General features: G+C 49.1%; 1 protein-coding gene across 4 annotated transcripts; it reads right to left on the reverse strand.

The window, feature by feature from the left end:
• Positions 1 to 758: 758 nt before the first annotated feature.
• Positions 759 to 17925, reverse strand: LOC117889501 (globoside alpha-1,3-N-acetylgalactosaminyltransferase 1-like). Of its 4 annotated transcripts, none has more exons than XM_034793811.1 (7): positions 17608 to 17925; positions 9896 to 9968; positions 9306 to 9368; positions 6638 to 6688; positions 6503 to 6538; positions 3928 to 4062; positions 759 to 2551 (listed from the first exon to the last, which is right to left on the reverse strand). In XM_034793811.1, exons 2-7 carry the CDS (start codon positions 9961 to 9963, stop codon positions 1867 to 1869), a joined length of 1038 nt encoding a protein of 345 aa, XP_034649702.1. In that variant the 5' UTR covers positions 9964 to 9968; positions 17608 to 17925; the 3' UTR covers positions 759 to 1866. The 4 variants fall into 4 exon arrangements, with proteins under 4 accessions (XP_034649702.1, XP_034649703.1, XP_034649705.1 ...); XM_034793812.1 differs by lacking the exon at positions 17608 to 17925 and adding an exon at positions 12821 to 14169; XM_034793814.1 differs by lacking the exon at positions 17608 to 17925 and adding an exon at positions 12821 to 12836 and having other exon boundaries at positions 6503 to 6561.
• Positions 17926 to 22381: the final 4456 nt, after the last annotated feature.

Consider the following 22381-nt stretch of genomic DNA (forward strand, 5'->3'; position numbering starts at 1 on the left):
ATGGGCATGCCAAGGGACTTGCTAACAAGCATTGCAGCAGGTAAATGCCCACCCTGACACACCTGAGTGACAATCGGAGCCTGCAAACATGAGACTGGAATAGCCCCGTACGCCACTCGCCTTTGGAAATGGACCGCTTGATTCGCTGCCATTTAGCAATTATCTGCGGCAAGAGCAGCCAGCTGCCTCTTCCCCATTTTCTCTCCCTCTCCTGCCAAATGAGTCTTTTTTGAACGGTTTCCTTGGAAACAGACAGCTTAGCCCCGTCACCTCTGCCCCCTCCCCTCCTTGCTTTCCAGTGCAGGAGCAGAGCTGTGCTCCAGCATTCTCTGCTCTTGCCCGTGGTCCCTCTCCCTGCTCACATTAAATGAGCGTGGCAAAGACGTGCGTTATTCTTTGGTCGTGTGCCTCAGGAGCTATTTGAAAGATGCTTATGGCACAGGTGCTTCAGCCCAGTGGGTGGCATTTGAGCCTTAGTTAGGCAGCCACCGTTGCAGGTGATCGTTGTTTACCTGCAGTTGTATTTCTCTTCTGGTTCCAGAGGAAGAGTCGGGTTCTGAGGCTGCACAGTAACAAGATCGGCTTCTCCTTGTTCTCATGTCAAACAAATAGTAACCTCGGCCCACATCCACTCCCCCTCCCGACTGCCACGGGACGGTTATTCAGCTGGAGGAGGGAGCCCCAGAGTAGAACTTGCCCTTTCACTACAGTATTTCATTAATAAGACAAAGCAAAATTAACCCATTTGCTACAACACATTAGGTGTTACTGTTTACTTCCAGCAACCCGGCAGCTTCTAGCCAATTTGTTTCACAGTGCTTAGGAACACCGGAATGGACTGAATAGTGGGATCTGCCTGGACACATCAGTGACAAATTTTCTTTATCAGAGAAGACTGAGTGATCCACAGAGACATGTGAACCATTTAAAAGGTTCAGAGGTTGGCTTTGGTTGAGATATGCATGCAGACATTCAGATGCTGGCCTGACCTGTATCTGATCTGTTCAGATCTCTTAGGTCCGCAAAACTGGGCTGGATATGAGGAACATAGGAAACGCCAGAGAGGATAAGATCATTTTTCTGGCTAGTTGAGTATCCTGTCTCTGACAGTGGCTGGAACCAGCTGCTTCAGAGGAAGGTGCAATAAACCCTGCGGGGGGCAACTAGAGAAAAACCTGCTCCCAGGAAAATCTTCCTCAGGACCCCAATCATTGGAGGTTGGTTTATGCCCTGCACTATGAGGGTTTAATATTCCCTCCTTGTTTATTCTTTTAATTTTTTACCATAATTGTGGCTATTCTCCTTATCCAGATTAATGTGCAATCTTTTTTTGAATCCTGCTAAATTCCTGGTCTCAACAATACCTTGTGGCAATGAGTTCCCCAGGCTAATTACAAATTGAGCCTTGCTTAAGGTATTAGACACTTCTGGAGCATGAAAGTTAACTGCCCCTTTCCATTCAGGGCTGAGGTTTGACAGGGGTGATGGTTGTTTTATTGCCCAGTCTCAGACCAAACTACAATTTGGGTGTTTTTCTTTTAAACCAGCACACAGGGGATTCTAAACTTTGGTATCGCTTGGCAAAAGGCCACCCTCTAGGCAATGGCAGCCCCCAGATTTAAAGGGAAGAGGGATCAAGTAGATCAAGGAGTCACCATCACTATGGCATCATCACACCATTCTCAACAAGTACCTTACACCATCCCTGAGCTGAAAGAACCACCTGCCCTTCCCAGTGCCAGCTCCACAATCCAAAACACTGACTGGGACACATCCCGCACTGGCAGCAGGTCAAGGGCCTGATTGCATGGTTTAAAAAAAAAAAAAAAAAAAGAGAGGGCTAGACACCTCCAAGAGGGCCTGACATCAGTCCCGTATCTCCTTGTAGTCCTTATTCACTGTGGAGAAGCGTATCAGGCGCACCTCAGGCAGCTTGGGCTTGGTGTCATCCCACACGTACTCCGGGGAGAGAAGCTTTGAGGGCTTGTGGGAAAAGAAGCGCTTGTTGAGGTGGCTCTCCTCCTGCCAGGCCGCCATGATCCCATTGGCTTTGTCTGCCAGGATGGTCATGTGGCAGGCCCTGGTGAACTCGTACACCTGCTTGAGCAGCCCGCCGAAGACGGCCCCTGCATAGTAGAAGTCCCCCTGGCTGTCAGGGATGAAGGCAGCGGAAGAGCTCCTCCTCTCATAAGGGAACTGGCTGCGAGGGACGTTGTAGTACCCAGGGTGTATGGCCGCTACCATCTCGCCCAGAGTCTCCACCCCCCATGGGTTGTGAAACACCATGTCGATGTCCAGGCAGAAGAGGTAGTTCACCTCCCGGTGGCTCACCTCTGCGATGTGCCTGTTTATCGCCTCCATCCTGCGCATGGAAATCTCCTGCCAGTGAGAGTATTTTTTGATGGGGACGATGCGGAGACTCCGGCCGGGCTGCAGCTGGACTCTGGGGATCACCTGGGGGTCATTGGTGAAGATGTAGTAGTTCACCCGATAGCCCTTCATGAAAAGCTTCTCCGCCGACTCCACGAAGCGGCCCACAAACATGGTGTACCTGTGCAGACACAAAGGCATTGATGAATAGCACCATAGGGCAGAAGGGCCATGGCCCAGGTTTATTAGACAGTCTGATGTGGTAGGAAGAGTTTTGCCTAGATACTGCTATAACGATGGGCACGTTACAAGTGCAATGGGTTGGAATAGCACTACTTTAGCTGAGGGCAGAGAGACAATAAAGAACATGCGTTGGCCAGTCAACTACCTGAAGTGAACTAGAAATCCCACATGTCCCAGCTCTTGCTATTCTTACAGAGAATCTAGGATAGGCTTTTAAAATTGCTGACTGTGCTTCTCTGTGGCTTTACAGCCTGTGTGGCCATTTAGGGTATGTCTACACTACAGTCAGACGTGTGACTGCCACATGTGTAGACATACATGAGCAAGCTTTAATCTAGCTAGCTCAGGTCCCAACAGCAGCAAAGCTGCGGCAGCACGAGCTGCAGCATGCACTCGCCAGCCAAGAAGCCAACTACAGCCCGTGCGCCACAGCTTCACTGCTATTAGCCCCCGAGCTAGCCTGACTAAAGCTAGCTTGGGTGTGTCTACACATACTGTAATTGCACCTCCATTGCACTGTACACATCATCAATCTGATCTGTGGGGCTGTAAATGATCGTATGGGGCAGAGGTGACACACGCTCCTGGCTTAGAGCATGCAGCAGGTCTTTCCATCACAGAAGGGGTCTCTTCTCAGACTGTCTAATGATCACCCGCATGGTTCCAGTTTGGCAGATGGGGGAAGTCACTGGGGAGTCATTTGACTTACACTCAGCACCAAAACCACACGTTTAATTTAAAGCCTGCGTGACATTGCATCTGATGTTCCTGGGATTCTCTAAAATTGGGGGTTGATGGCTGGCAAGGTAGGTTATTGCACGCCAGCCTCTGGAGATGATCAAGTCTGAGTAGGGTGACCAGACTCCTGGCTCTGTCACTAGCCTGCTGGGTGACCTTGGGCAAGTCATTTCCCCACGCTATGCCTCAGTTTATCCATCTGTAAAATGGGGCTAATGGCATAAAGTCCTTTGTGATCTACTGATGACAATTGTGATAGAAGAGCTAGGTATTACTATGATGATGATGCCTATTTCTAGCTGAGTCCACCAGTCCAGGCTCTAGCCAGTGCCACTGCTACCAACAGGCTACAAGGCCCTTACTTTTATGAAGGGGAAACTTGAGCATGCATAAAAGATTGTTCCTGACCGTGTTAGTCTGCTCTCTCTTCCCTGAACAACTCCTTTAATTCCACCCTCTTGGTCTCACTGCTCCACACCCGCTGGGCACCAATCTATGGCAGGACCAATGCTGGGGACAATGCTGGCTGGGAGGAGCCTTTTGCCTCACGAACCAGAGCCTTTGGGCGACACTTACTTGCCAATGGCAAAGGCTGTCACCCCTATGGTGAGGTTCAATGGCTTGTAGGCACTGTCCAGGAGTTCGGAATTGAAAGTTCCTTCCCAAACAATGGGGGCCAGCCAAGGCGTGAGAGTCAGCACATCCAGGCGCCTGAAGGAAGAAGAGAAGGGCGGTAAACAAAAGGAAACAGTCCCCTTTGGTCTGAGCCCAGTATAGCTGTGAAAGAGATGCTGGATAATGCATGTGTGAAGTCAATAGTTAACCCTTCAAGTTCCACTGTACATGAAACGTGCCAGTCTCCCCCATTGTGAGTTTTCCCTCACAACAGCCTGGAGGCTTCATAACTAAGGCTACGTTTTAGTCACGGGTATTTTTAGTAAAAGTCATGGACAGGGAGCCTTCCCCCTCCCCCCAAGTAACCACTGCCCTGAACCCCCAACCCTGAGCCCCCTCCCACACCTAAACTGCTGCTGCTTCTGGCCCAGGGGCTGCCTGAGTATTCGGGCAGCCCCTAAGCCAGCCACATTGGCTGCTGCAAAAGTCACGGAAAGTCACGGAATCCATGACTTCTGTGATGGACACGCAGCCTTATTCATGACTGTATGAGTCTCTCCAGCTATTTCCGTCACCTCATTGCATGAGGACTCGGAGCAGGCTACATCAGGCTTCGAATTTCTGCTCCTAGGGTGAAATCCAGTCCTGTACAGAGGGGCCAGCAAAAGGTCCATGCTCCACTTATGTCGTACTTAAGTCCATGGGATCTCTGCACAGGGCCACCGAACTCCATACAGGGGGAGGCCACGCATACCCTCCTTATATTTGTTGCAGGCCTTATATGGGTTGCTGCATATGGATTTAAAATATATGTAAAATTATTAAAATTAAACAAAACGGCCCCGTTGCCATGGTTATGAAAAGACAATCTGGTGTGGCACTGTATTATCCCAGCCTGGAAATGTAGTTTTCATATGTCGGATCATAGCTAATGTTTTTATATCTGGCCCAGCATTCAGACATGCAACAAAAGCTACGTGAAATCCATACCCTCTTCCACCTGGGCACCATAAGCATCTCATGCACATGTAACAGAGGCCTGTTACTCCTGACTGCAGTAGTTCATTTACATTTTATCCTTCTTCCTATACTAAGGGCTGCTTGCAAAGGCTCTGGAGTGTTTAATGAGATATGTTTTATGATGCTCGCCTGGCCCTGGCCCGCCAGAATCTTCTCCAGACTATGCCCCACAGCTATTTGTTGCAGAGACTTAACAGAAGCCTTGTTTGGCCATGTTTTGGGACTATGCCAATATCCAGCTGTGTTCCCAACCCCACCTTCCAGCCCAGATCCCCTAAGGCCACAGAGGGCATGTCAGCTGGGTTCAAGGAACCAGGGGAATAGCTCAGTGGCCCGTGTTTTACACTGACTCCGCTGCAGCTGAACTACAGTCTGACTGGACACAATGTTTGAGGAGCCTTGAGGGTGACTTCCTTGTACGTTATGGGAGTCTAAGGCAATTGAGACAAAATCAAGTCAGGAACTGATGGGGGCAAAAGAATAGAATTTGGTTTTGTATGTAGAAAACACATTCACTGAATCAAGATCTTCTCTTTCCAGATCAGTTACCGGAAGTCTTATTTTTGGACACCCTGGGAGTAAGTTTATCCCTTGTATCACATTTTCTTTCATTACAAAGGGCTTCACTGGATCTCTCTGGGTGACTCATTCTCCATGGTATTTGTACACCCAGGGTAGCATGTGTAACCACTAATTAGCTCCCCTCCCCCCTCGGAAACATTTCACACCTAAAGCTGCTATAAAATACAATGGGCCAGATTCTCCTCTCACTTACACCAATATAACTCCATTGACTTCACTGCAGACACTCTCAATTTACACCAGCATGAGTGAGAGGAGAATTAGGCCCAATGTATCCTAGCAAAACAGCAATTGGGATGCACACACACACACACACTCTAAAATGGTGTCTAATGAAGGGAACTTGTTAGGGGCGTCAGACACACTGCTCCGGTTGGGCCTACTCCTGCAGAGGGGAAGCCAGGGGGAGATTAGTGACTGCACTTTTCCATCTGGTATGTCATCACTCTGGAAATGCACTGCAAGGATCCTTCCAAATCCTAATGATGTACCCAAAGGGAATTGAAACTTCCTCTCTTGGGGTTTTATACTGTTGCCCATCACTGTAGCATCTGAGCACCTAACTAGTCATTCCTCATTGGCTAATGGAGGAGGATTAAAAGAGAATGGGGCCAAAGACACCAAACACCAAACTACTTGGAAAATCATGCATCAGCCTGGGGATGAAACACAGCCATCCATTCGTCGTCATGAGGCTGTATTCTGTTACCGTGACTCATGTTGAGTAGTATCTTGCTCCACAAGTAGCCTCATTAACTTCAATTAGCCTACTCATATATTCAGTGCGATTAAGGGTATTACAACCTGACCCATCATCTTAAAGGGTCCGATCCCAAGAGACCCCCGAGCACCCCAAATTGAGGTCAGTGGTGCTACTCGCATCGGGGGGGGGGAGGGGGGTCGCAGAATCAGGCTGTCCTGGGAGGAAACTTACTTCTGATCCAGTGATCTGGGCTGAGGATAAGATAGCCTGCAGAGGAGAACAAAAACCCACTGAATAACGGAGGACTAGGCCTGGAGGAGAGGAAAAGCATTTCAAAGGGGAGACGTTACAAAGATTGGTGCTTACTCGGGGAAAAGCTGGGCGGGCTTCTCTTCTGCATATTGTAGTTTCATGGAGCTGCATGAGAAGAAGGAAAGAGGGAAAGATCTGTACATTCTCCTTGACACGACGGGGCAGGTCAGCTTCAGGATTAGTCCTTGCACCAAATACTCCTCAAAGCACAGGCCCTGGTCGCTCCTACCCCCCACACTGCATTGCCTGGTGGTGGGCTGTGCGCATTGCCTCCCTAGGTAAAGCTTCAAGAGCAGTTAGAGAAACCACTCCTTTAAAATGGCACCTCGCTACGCAACCCCATGGGGTGGGAGAGACGGGGTGCTTTCAGGGAGTCCTTTACAGCTCCCAGATTCTCTGGGGAAATCAGGAGAAGGCTAGAGTCTGAGGGCAATAAGCCAATGGAATAGAAGCTAGCAAGGGACTGTCAGAGTGCACTGCACATCACTGGCTCTGTACCCACTGGGGCACCCCCCACTACTGGAAGAATTTTCACCTGGGGAGAGACGGGGTTTGTGATGTAAAGGGAGGCGAGTTGGGCGAGGGATTCCGAGCCTGACTCACGTGCAGTCACACGTACACAAGCGTTCCCCCCTGAAGCCCCCTTGGAACGCTAGCGGAAGTGCTACTCAGCACTTCCCATCTGCTGACCAAAGGACATTTGTCCTCCTCTTAGCCCTGCAGCGCCCGAACAGTGAGTACCGGCTTCTCCTCTGCACCAACAACACTACGTGACACCAAAGTTCCAGTTCTTCATTACTGGCGAGAACTTAAGGGGCACGAAGAATCCCGCTTCGTTTACAGATCCCAGCAGCGCTGGGCAGCTACACAAAATCAAAGCTAAATTCTAACCTGTAATGGAGGGAAGACAAAACAGAAAACTATAGATTCTGATCAGTGCTGACTCTACCTCCGACTCGGACTGTCGAGGCGCTGCAGGAGAATTTCACTGGCCACAGGAGCAGCAGAGGGTCGATGTAGACAGCCCTCCACTACCCCCTGCCCCACTGCAGGCTCTGTCATAGGAAGCAGGCAGGGGGCACGCCCAGAGCATCCAGGCCACAGACAGCCATGGGGAGGCTTTGAGACCCCAGAGCTGCTCTAACTTAGGTCAGGGGCATCCTGGCCCGTGCAGCTGCCCAGAACGAGGGTGCATGAGGGCAGCTTATAGCCACCTTTACCCTGCCCTCTCCCCACAGGTGCTATGCTAGGTCTAGAGCAGGGGTCGGCAACCTTTCAGAAGTGGTGAGCCGAGTCTTCATTTATTCACCCCAATTTAAGGTGCCGCGTGCCAGTCATACATTTGAACGTTTTTAGAAGGTCTCTTTCTATAAGTCTGTCATCTATAACTAAACTATTGTTGTATGTAAAGTAAATAAGGTTTTTAAAAGGTTTAAGAAGCTTCATTTAAAATTAAATTAAAATGCCGAGCCCCCCGGACTGTTGGCCAGGACCTGGGCAGTGTGAGTGCCACTGAAAATCAGCTTGCGTGCTGCCTTCGGCCCGCCTGCCTACCCCCGCTCTAGACCCCTCAGGAGAGGCAGCAGAGAACCTGCCCCTATATTTCTGAGAACTGACGGATCACTGCCTAACCGCATCTGCCCTGGGCTAGCACAGCTTTCATTGTCATGTGGTCAGCACCTTGCATTGCTGCAGCCAGCATCAAACCTATTTACAAAGCAGCCTGGGGTGATTTCCAGCATCACGAAGCCACAAATTCACAGCCTACTTGGATTTCATTACCTGACGGCTTACCCAAAATGCCCTCGGTTTGATTTCCTTTCACCACCTGCTGCACTAGATTTGTTTAAAGGTAACATGGGCAGATGCTGAGCTCACACAGCAGGTTGGCACTGTTTGTAGCCATTCAGAACTGCTTGATTTCGTACACTCTGTATCCCCAATTGCTTTACAGAGCCAAATAACATGGTTATGGAGTGTAAAAAAAAAAAAAATACCAGAGGGAGATGGGGAACTACAGGCGAGGGAGCGGCAGAGTGATTGCACGCAGCTCTCTGTGCCTTTATTAAACTATGAACACATGACCTGCTAAAGAAAGAAAAGGGAAGGGAGCTAGTCCATCAGCTGGAACAGATCCCAGTATAAAATGGCTTGCAGAGGCGTATACATCTTAATGGACAGTGAATGTTTCAAGCTGGGTGTATTGAGAAGCAACCTGAAATGTCTAGATTCTTATTCTCTCTACAGAATGTAGTGTTTCCCATTTCTAAGTAATGGGATCTTCAACAAGAACAATAGACGGTGACATGGGGTGGGGAATGATATTGTCTAAGGCCACTGACTAAGGACAGAAGGCCACTATGGTCCTATGGTTACTTAGATGTAAGGCCCAGCTTCACAAAGGTATTTAGGCTCCTAATTCGCATTGAAATCAATGGAAGTAAGTGGCCTAACTACCGGTGAGGATCTGGGCCTAAGCTCTTTAGGACAGGGGCCATCTTTTTGTTCTGTGTTCGTACAGCACCTAGCACAATGGGGTCCTGCTCCAAGACTAGGACTCCTAAGCACTGCAGCAATATAGATAATAAATAATAATAATCCAGTTGGCAGGGAAGAGGACCAGGAACTAGATGATCTCAGTTCTAGTCCCAGCTCTGCCAAGACTCAGTGTGTGACTTTAGGTAAATCCTCATTTCAGCTCTGTCTCAGACAGGATACTTACAAGATTTCTGGACAAGGAAGGTAGTATGGAAGGTAGTGGACTGGCCCATTCCAGACTGTCATCCTGCAAGTAACAGGAGAAATCATTAAAAGATAGGAAGACATTTTCCAGCACTTGACAGGATTTTCAAAGGTTTTCTCAGAATCCTGCACAGAGACTGAGAAGGCCTGCTAGGTTATCTAGCCAATTCACCAGCTGATGCAGAGGACAGGGATATACCCCAAATTATGTTTGGGCTATAATTTACTGCAGTTCAGATGTGAAAGGGCATCATGAACGGCTGATGTCCAGTAGGATCCAGCTTTAACATAAGGGATAAGTATTATTACTATTTACCTCAAAGTGTTTTACAGACTGCAAACCATTTAAATATATAGGGCTCCCTTCCCCACTGGGGACATACAGCCCCCTCCGGAATGGTGCATGACAGCCATTATACCAGGGCCAGAAATACCTGCAAACTATAAATAGTAATAATAAAAATACCTAGTCTCCCTCCAAGTGATTTGTGATGCATCACTAGCAGTGTTTACCTGTGAGCATTCCTAGAGTCTGTCAGTGGGGAAGTAAGGCCAGCAGTAGATACTTACCAGACAAATATGGGAATGAGGATTAGGCAGAGTATGAGAACAGATTTCACCACTTTCCAGCAAGTCATGTCTCCTAAAGTGGAGCAAAAAAAAAAAAAAAAAGACAAATTTCCATTCCCAGCAGCTCTCAGTTGGCCATGGACAAAAGATTAGGCACTGGTCTTCAAACCGGGTATAAAGCTCCCACAGCAAGGGACATACAGGGAAGCATGAAATGCTCAACAGCTCATTTTATCTCACAGTTCTAATTCATCCTCTCTGAGGCCAGGCATCTAACAGGGATTGGACAGCAACAGACTGAGAGTCCAGCTAGTCTCTGCAGCAGTCTTCCCAAGCTGTATCAGAGAAACCCCACTATGGCCACAATGCCCTGGCTAATTATACTGTAATAGACTATTGTGGCCACATCCACCCTAATTGAATTGGCCTCGTTAGCACTGACTCCCCACTTGGTAAGGCAACTCCCATCTTTTCATGTGCTGTATATTTATATATAAGGTCCTCTAAGATGCCACAAGGCCTCTTCGTTTTTCCTGAACCTGGCTCATTTGCTTATGTCCCGAAGCCTGAGGGTTGATAGCGCTCCTAATTTTATCCAAACCTGCATGAAGCCTCTTGTTCAGATAAAGCTCGAATATCTTTTTTGAGGCTTAGTACGCAGCTGGACTCAGTGATATCAGAGGGTAGGGACAGCTAATGTAGTCATCACTGTAGAATATAGACACCAACTTCCACGGGCCCATAATTGCCCCTGGCAGAAAGATCCCAGCACAGGTGCATAGGAGATGAAGGCAAATTGGGGTCTGCCATAGTCAAGGTAACACCCTGTAATATGGAACAGATGAGAGCTGTAATACACACTAGATAACAATGGATCTCTAATGTCTCTGTAGCCCTGACACAACCCTGAGTCACTCCTTAATCAGCTGGAAGGTCTGATCTGGGGCAACACAAGGCACTTCCCTCCTGGCTTGGCAGCCCAGCATGCTGCTGTCTGAATGAATGGAGATATCCTGTCTCCAAGAACTGGAAGGGACCTTGAAAGGTCATCAAGTCCAGCCCCCTGCCTTCACTAGCAGGACCAAGTACTGATTTTGCCCCAGATCCTTAAGTGGCCCCCTCAAGGATTGAACTCACAATCCTGGGTTTAGCAGGCCAATGCTCAAACCACTGAGCTATCCCTCCCCTGTGGCCGCCCCAGACAATCAACCTTTTAAATCGCCCGGGCCCCTGAGCAATTGCCCCCTTTGCCCTCTCCCCCAGCACCCCCTGCCAGCAGGCCTGTAGACAGGACTTCAGTGTGCTGCCCCCCTCTATTAGACAGTGTGCACCCTGTGAGCATTGGCAGTTCTTTAACATGGGTGCCAGGTTTATACAATTGTGTGTGAGGCCCAGAGATCAGGGACATAGACCCCAGCAGGAATGTAAGGGGCGGAGCCCCCTCAAGTCTGGTCCACACAAACTGGATCAAACGGTGGTGTTAAACCTGGCTACAGTCCTGGCCTAGTGGGTGGGTGGGTAAGCGACCCCTGCTCACACCCGGGATCTGGTAGAAATGTGGATGGGACCGAAGTGGTTCCTTTAAAACAGCACCCACGTTTCAAAGAGGATGCCTCATGCAGACAGACGTGAACCCTGCAGCTCCCTGTCCCACCCCCAGTCGGTTCTCTTTCAGGGTGACAGAGCGGCAAATATAGCAGCAAACTCCTCCTTCTCTGGAAGGACCCTGCCACTGGGGCCCCAAAGGAGCCAGCAGCCCTACCCAGGCCCACATTACAGATCTGCCCCCAAGAGCACCATATGCTGGGACTCGCAGCGTTCGGCTCCATCTGCTGCACCCTCCCCAGGTGGGCTCTGGCAACCCCATCCCAAGACATCCCTCTGAGTGTCAATCCAAACACCCTACAGTGCAGGTTAGGGTTGCCAACTTTCTAATGGCACAAAACGAACACCCCTGCCCTGCCCCCTGTCCTGAGACCCCCACCCCTTCTCTAAGGCCCCATCATCACTTGCTCCATCCCCCATCTCTCTGTCGCTCGCTCTCCCCAACCCTCACTCACTTTCACTGGGCAGGGGGTTTGGGGTCCGGGGTCCTGGCGGTGCTTACTGCAGCTCCCAGGGATGCAAGACATGGGGGAACAATGGGGGGGATAATACAGGGGGACTAGAGTCTGGACATGGGGTAGGGATGGGGACCGGGGGGGAGACCAGGACACAGAGGACAGATAGGGTGGGGTTCAGGATGTAGTGAGGGACAAATGGGGTAGGGAGAGACTAGGACACGGAGGCTAGGAAAATGGGGCAGAGAGCAGATCATGGGGCAGATGGGGTGGGGGAATAGGACATAGGGGGTAGATGGGGCAGGACACTAGAGAAAGCAACCGATGGCCTGGGAGGCACTATGGAGGGACCATCTCAAAGTGCTTTAATGAACTGTTAATGTCCATCAGCAGGGGGCACACAGATAACTAGTGCCCGGTGGGTCACATCTCAACTTGCTGATGAATCTGCTGCCCCAGACAGCTGCCTAGCTTGCCTATGCCCTGAGCGGCCTCTGCTGGGGACTGACCATGGAGCTGCCCCTTAGCTGTAAACAGTGCTTGGATATCACCTGCCCACGCAGCACTGGAGAATGTAGAACGGGGATCCATCCTGCATGGGCCCAGGGGAGAGTGGGCGATGCACTAGATGCACTCCTCAGTATCTGACCATTTCTAATTTCACTCCTATGAGATGGGGAGCAGAAAGCAGTTGAAGTTTCTTTATTATCATACACACATTTCTATGGTGCCCATCTCCATAGTATCTTGACAGGAGGAGTTAGCGCTTGCCAAGAAATGGCACCAATTCCCAATAAAGAAAAATCAGGGCATCCTGACATTTAAAATCCTAATAGATTCACGTTTGGCAATTCCGGACGCTTACCTGAGTGTTCTGCAGATCCCCAAGTAGGAACTAAACCAGCTTTTCTATCAGCCCTTCCCTTCTGGCTGTTCTCTTGTGCTCAGACCTGCCTCTCCTGATTACAGTGGTAACAGAGCACTGCATTGCAGCCGCGGTTGTTTCCGGGGACTGCATTGCAGCCAAGGTGTCTAGAGGGGGAATAACAACTACCCACCAAGGGTAAACACTCAGCCCAGGATTAGTCTTGGCATAAGACGTCTCATCTCCAGAGCAACAATTTTCAGCCTGTTCCATGTTTTAATGTCGTGCTGGGAAACGATGACGGCTCGACAGCCCTGGAGAATGACGCACTATATTTATCCAGGGCCTACCCAGTGCAAAGATTTTTTCTGTAGCCTCATTAAGCTACTGGAGAACGGGAGCAGAGGGAGGATGGCAAAGGCACGCAGCAGGCAGTCACAGAGCATAGGCAAAGCTGCTGGGTACAAAGATTGAACACGTGTTTTTTTAAATGGTTATAGCGCTAGGTTTTTGGCTGGTTCTTATGTAGCCAGGCAGGGGAGTAGGGGAGCATGGCTGGGTAAGACCTGCTTGGATTGTAGCTCCAGGTTTGCTGGTAGGGAGCTCGGGGAGAGGGGGAGGAAGCAAGGACTGTGTGCACTGCCTCCCTCCAAAAATAGGCAGCTGTGCATACAGGGGCAGAACAATACCTCCCCAGGCCCATTCACAGAGCTGGCTGGAGCTGGGGGCTGGAGAAGTTGTAGCAGACGGTTTAGCTCCCTGCCCCAGTGCAAGAGGCGAGCACTAGGGGATTTGTGCCTAACTGGGGTGTCTCTGAAGCTATTTCTGGGGCAGTGCAGTTTGCAGGCCAGCCCATAATAACAACAGCAGGGCCCAATCCTGCAAACACTACAGAGCATAATGCTCAGCATTGCCAGGAGTCCAGTGCAGTGTTGCCAACTCGTGCGATTTTATGACGAGTCTTGTGTTTTTCTGCAAGCCTCAGCTCCTGGAGTCCTGTGATGAGGTGAGAATCTCAGCTTGCATGTTTTAAAAAAAGTAAGCTGTCTCTCTTGATTGCAAAGAAAAGCTTGAAAACATGACTCCCCTAAGGGCTCCAAGACTAGAAGGCAAATCAAAAGCCCCCAAAAGATTTATTTTTGAGCCAATCTAATGATTTTTGCGGGGGTCTAACTCATGATTTTTGAACCTTCATGGCTGGCAACATTGCAAGGAAATATTCCTGCAGTAAGGTACTACTCAGTGAATGTGGGCAGGAGGGGCCCAGTCAGGCTCTTAGATAGTACAACCAAAAGGCACTGAATCATAGAACTGGAAGGGACCTCGAGAAGTCATCTAGTCCAGTCCCTGCACTCAAGACAGGACTAAGTATTATCTAGACCATCCCTGAAAGGTGTTTGTCCAACCTGCTCTGAAAAATCCCCAATGATGGAGAGTCCACAACCTCCCTAGGCAATTTATTCCAGTGCTTAACCACTCTGACAGCTAGGAAGAAAACAAACTAAAGGGAAACCCATCTGTTGCCACCAACTAAGTGAAAAACACGCACAGACTTTTTAAGACACAAAACCAATCAGGTTCTTAAAAAAGGTAAATTTTATTTAAAAAAAGAAGAACGGAAACACATCTGGAAAATCAGGCTATTGCTAGATTTTACAGAGCAACTGAAAAGGGGTTAAACACCAGGCCTGGCTCCCTGGGGTCCAGCTTAATGTTACAAAAGAAAACAAAAATACCCGAGCTTAGCACAGAGGAAGTCCACAAGCCAAAATAAAGAAATAAACCTGATCGCGTCTATCTAAACATTTCCTGTCCCAATGAATCCTTCTAGGTAAGGAAGATGATTTTTCATATCTGATCCAAACTTTACACAGCATTCCTGCTGCCCCATCTCTTCAGCCAAGAGAGAACAACAGAGAGACAAAGGGAAAGCTTTTTTCCCCCATTTTAAAATGCTCTATCCTTCCCATTATCTCTTTTGGTCAGGTTTCCACTCCCTTTCCTTTACCTGGGGGACTTTTTTTTTTAACCCTTTACAGGTAAGGCAAGCAAAGAACAGACACCAAGAGGGACTTTATAGCTAAGTGGCTGGCTGGGTGTCCATAAAAGGGAGCTACCCCCCAATTCATTTATCACAACTGTGAACCACTGATAACTACTCTCTGGGAACGATTTTCCAACCAGTTATGCACCCATCTTATAATAGCTCCATCTAGGTTGTATTTCCCTAGTTTGTTTATGAGAAGGTCATGCAAGACAGTATCAAAAGATATACCACATCTACCGCTTCCCCCCTATCCACAAGGCTTGTTACCCTGTCAAAGAAAGCTATCAGGTTGGTTTGACATGATCTGTTTTTGCTTAATTATTTGCTCCATTATCTTCTGGGGAACAGAAGTTAAGCTGACTGGTCTGTAATTCCCTGGGTTGTCCTTATTTCCCTTTTTATATATTTGCCCTTTTCTAGTCTTCTGGAATGTCTCCCGTCTTCCATGACTTTTCAAAGATAATTGCTAATGGCTCAGATATCTCCTCAGTCAGCTCCTTGAGTATTCTAGAATGCATTTCATCAGGCCCTGGTGATTCGAAGACATCTAACTCGTCTAAGTAATTTTTGACTTGACTGAAACGACCATGTTTCATACTAACAGAGATGACTTGCACTTATTGGAGTGACTCTGATGAAAATGCCCTTCTGACGCTCTGAGTGCTGTGTATAATCCTCATAACACATAGCACTGGATGGACCAGAGAGGCCTTCCCGCCCATCCACTCCAAAGCCTTATGATGAGTTCTAAGGGCACATGGTGCTTTCCATTAGACAAAGTCTGCTAACCAAAAAGGTGACCTTCCCCACAAATAAGGTCACCCTACAGTTAAGGCACAAGTGGCTATGAGACAGAACAATACAGCACAGGCCAACCAGCCTGTGGTTTGATCACGGGAGCTTGGATGGGTCACAGAACCTGTGGGGTTCCAGGAGCTTGTAGCAGGCAGGAAGTAGTGGGCTGCATAGCAGCGGTTAACCAAGCGGCATGGAAGAAGGGACGAGAGAGAGAGAGAAAGAAGGAGGGCAGCGCTGGAGATAGGCAGGGGCACAGCCAGGAGGTGCTTTGAAGATTAGCAGTCTGGACTCTTTGCAGAGAAAAAGGGGAAGTCACAACAGAGGCCATGTGGTCAGAGCAGCAGAACAGGAAGACACTGCGAGGCTGGTTTGGAGCCCAGTCCTCAGCACCTTCAACTCCAGTGACATTGATGGATAAAAGATTAGGAGGAGGCCTTTCAAACTCGTGTGTCCATGTGGTGTTTTCACAGGACCGTTGCTAGAATCCCACTACTATTAGATTTATGCTGTGCAACAGTGGGCATTCTCGCGGCTCACTGCTGCCTAAACTAAACTCCTGACCTCCGTGAAATCAGTGGCAATGGTCCCATTAACTTCACCGGGGGCTGGGACATCACTCCTGCAGTCTACAGTCCCGCACAGACTCCCCACAACTCAGTCACCAGGAATTACTCAGCTCACCACCTTCTTTCCATGCAAGGTGTGCGCACCACAGGCCATATGACCTCCACACACAATGCCCTGCCAAGGCACCTCTGCCCATACAGCCTTAGCCTCTCTGCTGTGGGGAGGGCAATGGGAGGAAGTTCACGGTGATTGTGGTGGTAGCTTTTCTGAGGTGTCCACTGGCCCACTGGGAATTAGACTGACACCCCACCAAACTCAAAAGCCAATCTATAAGCTTTATACAGAGTAAAATGGATTTATTTGGGGGTTGGATCCCATTGGGAACTGGGTGCTGGACACAGGTAACTGACTGAGCTGTTTTCAGTTAAGTCTGCAGCTTTGGGGGTGTGGACCAGACCCAGGGTCTGTGTTGCAGCAGGCTAGCATGTCTGGCTCAACAAGGCAGGGTTCTGGAGTCCCAAGTTGCCAGGGAAAATGGGCTCAGAGGTAATCTCAGCACGTCAGGTGACAGTCCCAAGGCGGTCTCTGTGACCAAACCCGTCACATCCACCTGCCCGCTGGGAATTAGACTGACGCCCCACCTAACTCAAAAGCCAAACTGGACAGGGTTTGAAGCAGTAAGTTGAAGACAGAAGGCTCCATATCGCCCTCCCATTCCGCTCAGTCATCCACTCCCTCATAGCCTGTGTTTAATTCATTGCAAATAAAGTCCAGGCAGCATCTGCTCAACTGATTCAATGGCAATTTTATGTGGAGAATTTAACTTAGGAAGTGTAAGGCAGGCTGTCAGACGTAGATATTTCTACTGTGCCCCTCACCAGAGCATCTAGAGGGGACAACTACCCTAAGTCTCACTAGCTGAATCAATGTACTGTGAAAAATGCATGTAGTTGTGTGTGCTGTGAATATTTTAGCTCAGATTTAACTAATTTTTTTAGTAAACACCACACACCTCTAAAATATCTCTTTATGAAATAAATCCCTACACTTTCCCTTGAAAGAGTCCCTACATAGCAACACAATCAGTTCATTGGGCCAGGTTCCCAGCTCAGTTTTACTCTGAATCTGGAGTAACTTCATTCAGTGGCGTTCCTTCGGATTTACACTGGAATAAGCAGAGTTCAGAATCTGGTCCATTGTGTGTGAAACATTCACCATCCTGGTCATATACCCGTTCATCCCGTTAGGGCCAAAGGGCAGCAAAACTCAATGCCAAAGAAAGTGAAACCAAGCCCGGGAAAGATATAATTAATGCACTATTCCACGCCAGCCTCCAAAATGACAGAAAAATAGCGAACAACTCTTTCATACTTACTCAGGTTCCGCAAAGGCTTTGCTTCAAGCGGATACTGCCATGCTTTACTTTACTTCTGGTAATCTAACTTGTATGTACGTCCAGACAAAAATGATCCATCCGCCCCACCCCTTCAACGCTAAAAAATGTTCTGGTCTCACATAAACACCTGGTTTTGATTACTTTCCATGAAAGATTTTCTTTGCAGAACAAGTCCTTCGGGTTTCTGAAAGCTGTGATTAAATAAGGTTCAAGTTACAACATCGTCTGACAAACGACAGACTCGGATATCATGAGGCTATTTTCACTTCTGCTGAAGGGAAGTTTGCTCACTGGACTTCCCCCTTAAAAAAAAAATATTGTAAGCAGAGTCAGGATGAGCTCTACCCTGACATCTGGTGGTGAATTATGGCAAGTGTGGAAAAGAACTCCAGGGGCTGATCTTGTTTGCATAGGCACACCCACTCGCCTGGCATGAAACAACAGCAACTCAAAGTGGTTACTTTGGCTGGTGTGGGATCCCCAGTTTTCTCTGTTATTGGGGCAGGAAGAATAAAGTTTTGTTACCCTGATTCTGTGAATCAAGGCCAGTGGAACTGTTGTATGACAGAAGGACTGAGTGAGTCCTTCACCATTACCTAAGTAGCACTTGCTTGACAAGGGACATGGGTTACAAAATCCAGTGAGTGGAGAGAGGATGTGCTCCCTTTGAGGGTCTGAAACACCAATTGCACTACTGTCTCTCTCCACTGTTGAATGTCAGAGCTAATTTTGGTTCCATTAGGAGTCTAGTTACAGGCTGCTGAGCTGAATTCACTTTGGGCCAATGGTGCACTAGCACTGAAGCTCCCCTACTATGAGCTGAAATTGCTAAGAGCTGAAATCACAAAAGAGCTAAAGTTATTAAGAGCTGAGATCACTGAGTGCTGTGTTAACGAGTGGGGGAGCCTGAAGGTATATTGCTAAGCAGCTGCTGGAGCAATTTGTGGGATGACAGGAAGTGGACTGGCTTGTGGTGAAGGCTGTGGCGGAACCCCACGGAGAGACGGCCAGCCGGCCTCGGATCACGTAAGGTGCCCCTTAACACCCTGTGTGCCCTCCCCCCCTTTTACTGTGGGGCTGCACTGACCAGGGACAGAGACTTTGGGGTCTGTTGGACTTTTGGGACTTTGGGTGGTTGCTGGACCCAAGAGACTTTGGGGGTGTTGGACTTTGGGGACTGGGTGATTTTTGGGTTGCTGGATTCAAGAACCAAAGGGAAAGGACACAGCCCAATTTGCTGGGGTGGGTTTTTTGCCCATGGTTTGTGTTATGAATCCTGTTTGTGGTGTTTTTCCAATTTAATGCTGATGTCGTTTACCTCATGTTATTAAACATTTTCTGTTACACTCAGACTCTGTGCTTGCGAGAGGGGAAGTATTGCCTCTTAGAGGCACCCAGGGGGTGGTATGTAATTGTCCCAGGTCACTGGGTGGGGGCTCGAGCTGGTTTTGCATTGCGTTATTGAAACGGAACCCCTAGATACAGAACCCGGCCCTTGTTGCTGCCAACTTAGATGGGCAGAAGGTTTTACAATATAGTCCTATCATCTACTGGATCCCCAAAATCATGCCCTGGCATGAGCAAATCCAATCTTCCCAGTTATAAGAGCTAATTTTATGGTCTCCGATCCAGTATCTGGCTTCAGACAGACTTTTCTGTGCTTCTCACCACAATCAGTAACAAAATGAGTGAACCTTGTTCTGGCACGGACAGCATGATCACAACACAGCTATCATTTCCTGTGCAGCACATTCGTCAGGGCTTTTACTGAGCACAAGATTTCCTTCCATTGTTGTGTTCTCATAGCACCTAAGGTTTCCAGAGTGCTCTACGTCAGGGGGTCTCAACCTTTTTCTCTCTGAGGCCCACCTCGACATGCTATAAAAACTCCAGAGCCCAGCAGGGGTGAGGGTGGGGGACTTGGGGCAGGACCTTGGGCATACATATAGTTTGACTGTTATTTGGGGCAGGGCAGGAGCCAGCGAGGCTCGAGCCACTGCTGCCTGGTGGGGTCCAGGGAGGGAGCGCCACCTCCACCCCCTCACTCACCTCAGCAGGCTGCCCAGCCTGTCTGGGGGGGCGCAACCAAAAATTATAACTTAAAGGTGGGGGGCTTAGCCCCTCAAAAATTGAAAACAGCTCAGGGTGCAGGGACAGGGTCACTAGAGGCTGTGTGAGGGCAGGGGGTAGTTCAGGGTGAAGGTAGGGAGTCGCTAGGGGCTGTGTGCAGGCAGGGGTGTCGCTCAGGGTGTAGGGACAGGGATATTAGGGGCTGTGTGCAGGCAGAGGATAGCTCAGGGTGCAGGGAGGGGGTACTAGGGGCTGTGTGCAGACAGGGGATAGCTCAGAGTGCAGGGAGGGTGTAGCTCAGGGTGTAGGGAAGGAGTAGCTGGCGCTGTATGCAGACAGGAGGGGATAGCTGTATGCAGACAGGGAGGGGATAGCTGGGGCTGTGTGCGGGCCGGTTGGAGCTCAGGGTGCAGGGAGAGGAGCGCTAGGGGCTGTGTGCGGGCCGGTTGGAGCTCAGGGTGCAGGGAGAGGAGCGCTAGGGGCTGTGTGCAGACAGGGGGGTAGCTCAGGACACAGGGAGGGGATAGCTGGGTCTGTGTACGGGCAGGGAGGTAGCTCAGGGTGCAGGGAGGGTGTAGCGAAGGAGTAGCTGGTGCTGTATGCAGACAGGGGGTAGCTCAGGATACAGGGAGGGGATAGCTGGGGCTGTGTGCAGGCAGGGGGGTAGCTCAGGGGGCAGGGAGGGGATAGCTGGGGCTGTGTGCGGGCAGGGAGGTAGCTCAGGGTGCAGGGAGAGGGGCGCTAGGGGCTGTGTGTGGGAAGGGGGGTAGCTCAGGGTGCAGGGAGGGTGTAGCTCAGGGTGTAGGGAAGGAGTAGCTGGCACTGTATGCAGGCAGGGGGGTAGCTCAGGACACAGGGAGGGGATAGCTGGGGCTGTGTGCGGGAAGGGGGGTAGCTCAGGGTGCAGGGAGGAGGGGGATAGCTGGGGCTGTGTGTGGGCAGGGGGGTAGATCAGGACACAGGGAGAGGGGCGCTAGGAGCTGTGTGTGGGCAGGGTGGAGCTCAGGGAGGAGGGGGATAGCTCAGGGTGCAGGCCAGTTCAGGTCAGAGTAATAGGCCAATTCACTTGTGTGTGAATATCAAAGAAATGTTTCGTTCAAAGGAAATCTGAATGATATTGACTTCACTTATCTGTAACCTGTTGAATGCTATTGCATGACATTCTGTATATTTGTACTTAATTAACTCTAGATCAACAGTGTGTGATAGCATTAAGATGAGAATTTACTTAATGTGTAAACTTCATGAAACTAATGGAATGATCCTTTTAATGGCAGGCCTTTGCAGGATATAGATACTTGTAACTAAATAAATACACATTAAATGCAGATGAAGCCTTGGAGGGATGCAAATGAAGAAGAGGCTAGCTTCAAAGCAAATGGTCACTAGTGTAATGATCGGAGGTCAAGGATTCAAGATGCATTCCTCACTCACATCAGCAAAGGAAACCCTCATGGGGAAAAGCATGGACAGCTTGCTTTCTATGTGAAAAAACTATAAATAAGGATTCAGGGAACAATTTTGTGTCTCTGAACTATTTTTGGATACTCACACAGAAGCATTCCAGAGATCTCCAATGTTATTTTGGGTAACCCTGAGAGACTGAAGGAAAACTAGCAGATTACTACATCTCTACCACCATTTTGGATTTACAAACTTACACTCACCCTGTAATATATTCTACCTGCTTTAACCTCTCAATAATTCTCATTTTCTTTTCTTAGCTAATAAGTATTTAGTTAGTTTACTAGAGAAACTGGCTGCCTGTGTTCTCTTTGGTGTAAGATTGAGAGCATCCATTGACCTGGGCTAAGTGACCGACCTTTTGGGATTGGGAGTAACCTAATATAAATGTGGTTTTTGGTTTATATAATCTTTTGTCATCAAGGCCACTGTGTCTGGTGTGACAAAGTTCCTCCTCTACCTTGGTGGGTCCGGCGCTTATTGGCAGATTTGCTCACTTCACAGATTCACCCTGTGGGTCAAGAAACAGTCCAGGGACCTTCCCCTCTGGTAGAAGCTATAGTCCACGTCAATTCCTCCAGTGTTTGCTCAGGAGTTGGGAGGTATGGGGGGAACCCAGGCCCACCCTCTACTCCAGGTTACAGCCCAGGGTCCTGTGGACTGCAGCTGTTTAGAGTGCCTCCTGGTACAGTTGCACAACACCTACAACTCCCTGAGCTACTTCCCCATGGCCTCCTCCCAACACCTTCTTTGTCCTCACCACCAGACCCTCCTCCTGATGTCTGATAATGCTTGTACTTCTCAGTCCTCCAGCAGTACACCTACTCACTCTCAGCTTTTTACACACCTCTTGTACCCAGTTCCTCTCACACACTCCCTCTCCTCTGGCTCCCCCTGGCTTGACTGGAGTGAGCCCTTTTATAGCATCAGAGGGGCCTTAATTAGAGTCAGGTGCTTAACTGCCTCACCTGACTCTTAGCAGGTTAACTGGAGTCAGGTGGTCTATTAGCCTGGTGCAGCCCCTGCTCTGGTCACTCAGGGAACAGAAAACAGCTTATCCAGTGGCCAGTATATCTCCCTTCTGCTACTCTGCTGTTCCCAACTGATTTGGGTCTATCACACTGGGTAGTAAGATAGACTGGAGAGCCTAACAGTTTGTGATTCCATTGTAAGACTAAAATAGTGATCCGGGAGTGCACATTTGTTATTGGCTTGGTGA

This window comes from Trachemys scripta, chromosome 17, assembly GCF_013100865.1.
Source record: "Trachemys scripta elegans isolate TJP31775 chromosome 17, CAS_Tse_1.0, whole genome shotgun sequence".
NCBI classification, from domain to species: Eukaryota; Metazoa; Chordata; order Testudines; family Emydidae; genus Trachemys; species Trachemys scripta.

What these genes read in the sequence shown, in the direction of transcription:
- LOC117889501 (XM_034793811.1), bottom strand. Translation starts at nt 9,963, where the DNA reads ATGACTTGCTGGAAAGTGGTGAAATCTGTTCTCATACTCTGCCTAATC. An exon ending in CCCAGATCACTGGATCAGAA is followed by an intron (nt 4,063 to 6,502) that starts GTAAGTTTCCTC and finishes TTCTTCCTTCAG; the next exon opens with GCGCCTGGATGTGCTGACTC. An exon ending in ACAGCCTTTGCCATTGGCAA is followed by an intron (nt 2,552 to 3,927) that starts GTAAGTGTCGCC and finishes GTGTCTGCACAG; the next exon opens with GTACACCATGTTTGTGGGCC.